Below are 7,299 nucleotides of genomic sequence, written 5' to 3' on the forward strand. Positions count from 1 at the left end.
ATTCCGACACATTTGTCAGTGAAGGACTTAAAGGAGGCACATGGCCAACGGAGGCTCATGTTCCATGCTCGCGAGTTCACTGCTGCTGCTCACCTTGGCACTCGCCGCATTTGAGTGCCTTGCGATCCATGAGGGCGGGTTGACCTCGCCAAACGGCAGGATCTGCCATCACATTCCGTACCGAGATGCATCTTCGCCGTGACCGCAGGGCCGCTGACGATTGTCGCACCTTGCTCATGCCCTTATTAACTCGGCCCGCGATCCGCAAATGCTCTTTGTCATTCTGGGCGAGGAATCCGCTGATTCGACAAACTCCCGAAGCCCCCAGCGAATGATAACCGCTCCATTTGTACATGACAGAGTACTTTGTACTGATGCGAGCGCCCTTCATGTTCCATGAGGAATGCAGAGGTAGTTGCAATTCCTCCAGAACGCCTATCTGAATGCTCACACTCCTGCATATCTGGAAGAATTTCACCTGCGCGCTGGTTCCAATCCGATAATCTGCCTCTGGAACACGAGGTGGCAGTTGAACCCTGAGGAATGGCTAATCTTGTTTTGCCACAGCAATCTCCCGCTTGTGATGGGGGCATCCATGGTGCCGCCGCAGCATAATCTACGTAACTCATTCTACGTAAGTCACGGTGCGGCACTGTTATTAGGAAATTTTAAACGGCAGCCTTGCAGGACCTCAAAACTTTTAAGCAAGGACCTCAAAATCAACCAGTGCACACCGCATCGGGCCAGATGGCACCCAGCAAGATTCCAGATAATTCGAAAGAATGTGTAACAATGAAGCCAAGCGATGAGAGACTTGCGCTTGGTGCCGCCAGGTGATTCCTTTGCGCCTGTCGCTGGGTGGACTGGTCCGGAGAATGCCTCGTGTTCAACGAGGGTGTGGTTGACCTCCGATTTACCCCAAAAGTGACCCATGTTCTGAGCTACTCGTGAAGCTTCGCTGCATGCGATCACCAACCACCCCACAGTCTAAATTTGCCGATTGACCCTACGTGAGTGCCGTGCCGTGACATCATAACCCAATCTCTCGCGGGGGCGCCAGCGCACGCAAGAAACAAACACGCATGCATCACACTGGCGTCAAAACGACAGTCTGGCCGATGCTCTTTCCGCACTCGCAGTCCCACCGGGCAAACCTGGTGAGGCTCCAGCGCTCCTCCTCCCTTCCGCAGCAGCAGCAACAGCAGCTCCTGTGAACTTGACACACACACCAACGAGCAATGAATTCCGCGCCCGGGGCATGGCCTGCAATCATCGACAATGGCGGTCGCAGCGAGATCTGGACTCAGCCGCATCGCGACGCCCTGCGCGATGGATGAATGGTCATCGTGACGTATATCGTTCATTGGAAAGTTTTCATCCTTTGATGGAAGTTGTTGAAGAGCACGAGAAGAGCTCAATTAGGTCATCAATGGAATAAGACTTCATAGCCTTGTCACTTGTACACATTTATTTTATTTTATTTTTTCATTATTCTTTTCTTTACATTTTCTTTTCTAATTTTTCTTTTAGTCTTCAACAGTTTGAATTTCTTATTATATTTTTTTGTATTTTTTGTTGGTTAAATATTTTGACCCAAATTTATGATATTTTGAATGAAACCATTTTCATTTTTATTCTTCTTTTTTTTATTTTATTTTTTTGTCAAAAATCTCAACCAAGATTAATTCTTTTTTTCAAAAATACTTAAAGACTACTTTTTTTTCAATGTGAATTCTATTCGCAAAAATAATTTATAATTATGTGCTTTATGATTGATAAATAACTATAAATTTTATTTGATAGGTCAATTGTGCTTCTCAGCTTTTTGATTTAAAGTATACAAAAGTTGAATGAAAACCTTTCTCAGTGATTAAGCCATAGCATATTTTGGCCTTCAGCAGTAATTGGGTGAAAAAATAATTCTCTAGCTAATCTGCTATTTCAAAACTATCACAAAAACCATGTTTGATCATTGATACGTGTTCAAAGCTATTGAAAATATATATCTACATGTATATAGAATATTGTTGATACTGCTACAATTTTTGATACTGCCACCACAACCCATCAACCACTTGACATGTTTTTTACTTACATACTAAACAAAAAACACAACATCCTAGCATTATGAATCAAATGATAATGTTATCTAAAAAAATGAAGCTGCATGTTGCTGCATTAAAAACATTACAAATAATGTAACACACATAAATAATTTTACAATTTTTTTTTTTTTTTTTTTTTTTTTTAATTTAAGTACTGAACAACATAACTACACATGTATATAAGTGTGCATAGTAGGACTAGATCTTCAAATGCTATCTTTAATTAAAGTATATATTTTGAAAAGTCACATTGCATAAATTTAATGCAAAAATCTTAATTGATGCAAAAATCTCAAAATTTGATTCATACAAAGATGTATGAGAAATAGATCTTATTTTTATTATCATTATTATTATTGTCATTCTTTTCTGCATGAATATCAATCCAATCAATAAGTGCACATGCATATTTTCTATTTGTAAAATACTATCCAATATAAAACTTATAAGTCATTATTATTATCATCATCATTATTATTAATATCATTATTATTATCCATTATTATTAGTATTAGTATTAGTATCACCATTATTTGAAGTTTAAAAATCCAACAGTTTGCAATATTATACAGTATTAAGGAAGGAGAAAGAACTTGCTAAGTCAACCTTAGAGAATCTAAGTGTTCCAACATGATGATAATGAATTTCTCCACAAATCACACCCTTGTTCATTAATTTTAATTTTGAAGAGTCGAATTTGAGAATGTTGTAAGAACCATTGCCAAATTATTGGAAACTTATCATCTTCTTCTCGTTTGGCCAACACGTCTTTAAAACTTCATAGTTTGGTGATCTTGTCTTGGATCGAACTTCCTCTTCTCCCGATCCCCTACAATTTCATAGGTTCTTTAAAGAATGTATTTTGGTATTAAAAGATACAAATGAACAAATTGGTGTGCGGTAAACTTCGCACACATTAAACCCAAATTCGCAAAAACACTGAAACAACTGTGTACCACGGACAAAAAAGTGGCAAAGGGTATCGAGGATGCATGCATGTGACTAAGCCATGGCAACAACACGACAAGGTCACAGTTTTCAAAGACCCCATACCAGAATTTCTCATGGCAGCGCGGATGAGCAACCCGCAGCGAAGACTGGGAGAAACGCGTACACAACAACACACACACACACACTCATACTGTGAGCCACGTCGTGAGTATGAAGAGCACGAGGTGGCGCATCAGCCAGGGAGCGAGCTGGCATTGTTACCGACTGGTGAAAGGGGGGGGGGGGGGGAGAAAGAGCGACGGTCACAGCAGGTGCATGCGTAACCTGGGGCGACTTAGAAGTGTGCACAGGAGTCGACGACGATGAGGGACGTGCATGCACCTTCTTTTTGCCCTATCATATTTCTGGCTCGTCGTTGCTTGGTCGCTGGCTGGGTTGTGTCTCATTTGGAAGAAGCAGAAGATAAAGGAGAAGAATCTTGTGGACTGGTTGCGCCACCTCGTGCTCGAGGACGGACAGAGGACGGACAGAGGCTTTCGTTTCCGTAGGGGGAATGAAGTAAAGAGGTAATGAGCAGCAGCTCCAAGGCTGCAGGCATCAAACTGGCCGAGTGACACGGCCCTGGGAATAGGTGCCCCACATGAAGCTGGACAGAAGTTTACCAACGCCATGTCAAAGCGGGAGCAAGTCCAAAGGAGGGGACGGGAATAGAAAGACGACGAGGAGCGAGGAGCGCATGCTCGCAGCAGTGCCTGTCACGTCCCCACTTCTATCCCCCCCCCCCCCCAACTCCACCCCTACTACAAAGCTCGCCCGACCCCAGCCCCATCCCCCATTCCAGGCAGTTCACCCCCCCTACACCTCTCTTCTTGTGCAGGTGCATTCACGTGCAAGCTGGATCGTGCATGTAACTCCCAAAGCACCACGCATCACCTACCTGGGAACACTGTGTCCCACCAAAGACACGCTGTGACAGTTTGCTGGCGATTGGCCCCATTTCCCTCTCTCGCTCCATTTCTGACGCACTTGCATCGTCTGTAGTGTACTCAAGGTTTAATTGGTATTGTTCTCTGTGTTGTGTGCGCTTGCGCTTGTAGTGGAAGCAGTGACATCGCAGGTTTTAGTTTTTGTGAATCGGATAGTCGATTTGAGGAGGATCGATACCGTGGGTGGAGGTAGTGCGCTGGTGATGGATTAGATTGCTTCAAGGTTTGGGAAGTGATGCGGTTGGTTGTAGGAAGAAACGGCTTTTAGTTTCAACCAGGTGAACAATCCGGTGGGTGCAGCATTAGTTTCAAGTCGGTAGTCGAACAGCATTGCGTGATTTAGAGGAAAGGACCAGTTTCAAGCCGTTGGGGCTTAGGGTTGGCGCCACTATCGACACAGCGGATGGCATTGAACATGGGTATGCCGATGGAGTATAACGATGCTCTCGACCACTGCAACTATGTCGACCAGGAGTATTGGTCTGACTTGACAGACACAGAGAGCAATGACGATTACACTTTTACTCCTAGAGCTTTTGAGCATATTGTTCCGCGTAGTTCCAAGCGGACGTACGGCGTGTTTTTTGCTAGCGAAGCGGTGCTGGAGCAAAAAAAAAGGAGTAGGATCAATGAGCAGTTTGAGCTTTTACGGGCCGCCATACCGAGTTCATGCACTGTGAGTTTATTATGAAGGATATCGCCCTGTGCCTTGTTGTCTAATTTGAACGAAATGGTGGCGTGCAAACCCCTGTGGTGATTGTAATGGATGGTGGCCTGGTCCAAGTTGGGTTCGGTTATCAGGGCCTCAAATTTTTCTTCAATTTGTAGCATTACATGACTAATGAAAGCTCTGCTACGATTCTGCAGGATGTGAAGGCCTCTATACTGACAGGTGCATACGAGTATATTAAGAAGTTAGAGAGACAAGTGCAGGATTTGCAGCATGAGCTTGATGCAGAATCATGTTGCGAAGATGACGCCAGTTATTCTGACGATGATCTGAGCACCTGTGAAGTTGACCTGAGGCAGTGGTTCACTGAGGAGAAGAGGCCAGTGGGATGCAATGCTGCCTCTGAAGCGGAGCTTACGAGTTGCCACGGATGCCCGCAACCTACGGTATGCGCTTGCAGTTCTTTGTAAACTTCTTGTCTTGACTTCAAAGTTTTTTGATCTAGAACCTTCACGCCGCAAAATATCTCTCTTCTCATTTCGAAGCATTGCGTGATCAGGTGGAAGTTGTACAAACCCAAGGCCGATTGAAAATCCACGTCGAGTGCGAGAAAAGATCTGGGCTGTTAGTGGATATTATGGAGGTGCTGGAGTCGAGTGGTCTGAACGTCGAACAAGCTAGTATAACTTGTCAAGAACACCTTGTATTTGATGGCGTTGGATCAGAGGTACTACGAATTGCTCACCTTGCGGTGATACTGGAGCTTTTGATTATTACATGCCTTGTTAGCAGGCAAAGAGATCATATATCGAATGTACTTGATAAATACACACTGAAGCATCTAGCTGTGACGTCCCGACACACTGATTATATAGTTAGACGATGATTGTTTATTTCAGGGTTGCCGTATACTGAGGGTTGGGTTTGTGGAATTCAGGTGGAGGAAGATGACGGTGCAGAGTGCAGACGTGTATCATACGTAAATGCTGAGCACGTGGAATCTCGCTTGAGGTGTCTCATCGTCAAGCAAAAGGATTGAGCACTACAAAAAGAAGCACAATACTTACACTTCAAGATACGGGTTCGTTGTTGGTATGATGGATGGGCGTTCGCTCTACACCACGTTCCTTAGTCCCCAGGTCGGAAGCCCAGATTTCTGAATTCAAGGCTCACCCAACATTTAACTCAGTAGATCATACTGTTGGGCCCTGCATTCAAGCAGTAGAAAGTGAAAGGCACTCCATAGGGGCTAAGCTATTGAAGCTGTCGTAACAACATCTCCATTCCCCCAAATCTTGTCGGCAAGGGTTGAGGATCCAGTCTAGCACGACGCCGAGGTCGAGCTGTTTATTAGACCCATGACGACAGCGGCTTATCGTGACTTTTATCCAGTCTTTGACACTGCTGGCGAACTTCTGGCGATTTTCGCTTCTTTGAAGCTGCATTGGGGTCAATGCCAGCCAAGTGGTGCCTAGCAATGAAGGTCTCGGCAGGTCTTCTTATCGGCTACCAGCTTCTATGGCAGAAAGCTACTGGGAACATTTAACAAATTACTTAAATGAAGAGCTGTATGGTCTTCATCCTTGCCATCTCCCTTTGGAGTGAATCACTCTTTGTCGGGCTGGTTGGTTGTAATGATACTGTCTTTTTGCAATTAAAGTTTTCTAACAATTGTCGAAACTATTTCTGCTCCCGTCCCAAAACAACTCCGCCATATCAATCATATCTGCCCATTTCTTCACCAGGTTGCACGCCATTGGGCCATGTTCAAATCCCATACAAAGGCCTTCATTACTTCTCTACACCACAGTTGTGAGAGGCATCCTTCGTTACTGTCAGCGGCAGTGCCAGATAGGCCAATCTCATCTGTCCAACCTCTTGTCGGAAGATGTGGAAATTCGAGGCATGCAACACCAAGTAACTATTGTACCTGGCCAGTAACCAGTCACCATCTCCTGAAAGTTGTGCTGCTAAGGCTATTCCTGAACGTAAATTTGCTGAGGCAGCTCGTTACCAGATTTTTTTTCGCTTTGTCCTTAAGAAATCTTGTATTAGAGAAAAGCAGTGTATGTAAAGTGAATGACCATTGTTTTGATAATGCCGTTGGTGGGGGTAAGTTGGACATTCTCTGCCAGTAATTTGTAGCGCCCCAACCATCGGGCCACATTGGAGCTCACTTAGATTCAGCTACCTTGCCACAATCCAATGCCCAGTGAGCCAGTCATCACTTGCTTGATGCCATCGATTGCAACAGGGCTCTTGTCTACATGCAGGCTCTGCTGTGCCTCTATTTCACTCCTCATGTTTCACTCCCTATCCAAGCAACAATCATCCAACTCAATTATCTCCTCTCCGTATAAAGTAAGAACTTCACAAAGCTAGGAATTATCAACGAAACTCAGACTATCAAAATCTCTTTTTAACATCCTCCAGATGGATTTGAGTAAAGACGGATATATATATATATATATATATATATAGGAGAAAGAGAGAGTTAAATAACACACTTGCAAGTCTTTCCATGTACTCAAGATATCGTAACTGGACCATCACATCAACAAAGTCCTCACTAGGCAATCTTAGAAAA

General features: G+C 44.1%; 1 protein-coding gene across 1 annotated transcript; it reads left to right on the forward strand.

Moving 5' to 3' along the window:
• The first annotated feature begins 4,092 nt into the window (after positions 1–4,092).
• Positions 4,093–6,395, forward strand: LOC112295652 (transcription factor SCREAM2). The gene is made up of 4 exons (XM_024547499.3): positions 4,093–4,718; positions 4,910–5,158; positions 5,272–5,439; positions 5,650–6,395. The coding sequence occupies exons 1-4, from the start codon at positions 4,446–4,448 to the stop codon at positions 5,749–5,751; spliced, it is 792 nt and encodes a 263-aa protein (XP_024403267.1). The 5' UTR covers positions 4,093–4,445; the 3' UTR covers positions 5,752–6,395.
• Positions 6,396–7,299: the final 904 nt, after the last annotated feature.

This window comes from Physcomitrium patens, chromosome 18 (assembly GCF_059467195.1).
Source record: "Physcomitrium patens ecotype Gransden chromosome 18, ASM5946719v1, whole genome shotgun sequence".
Lineage (NCBI taxonomy): Eukaryota > Viridiplantae > Streptophyta > Bryopsida > Funariales > Funariaceae > Physcomitrium > Physcomitrium patens.

Excerpts from the sequence above, each read along its gene's own strand:
- LOC112295652 (XM_024547499.3), top strand. The coding sequence starts at position 4,446 with ATGGCATTGAACATGGGTATGCCGATGGAGTATAACGATGCTCTCGAC. Across the intron at positions 5,159-5,271 it reads ACGGATGCCCGCAACCTACG|GTGGAAGTTGTACAAACCCA; the intron begins GTATGCGCTTGC and ends TTGCGTGATCAG. Across the intron at positions 5,440-5,649 it reads TTGATGGCGTTGGATCAGAG|GTGGAGGAAGATGACGGTGC; the intron begins GTACTACGAATT and ends TGTGGAATTCAG.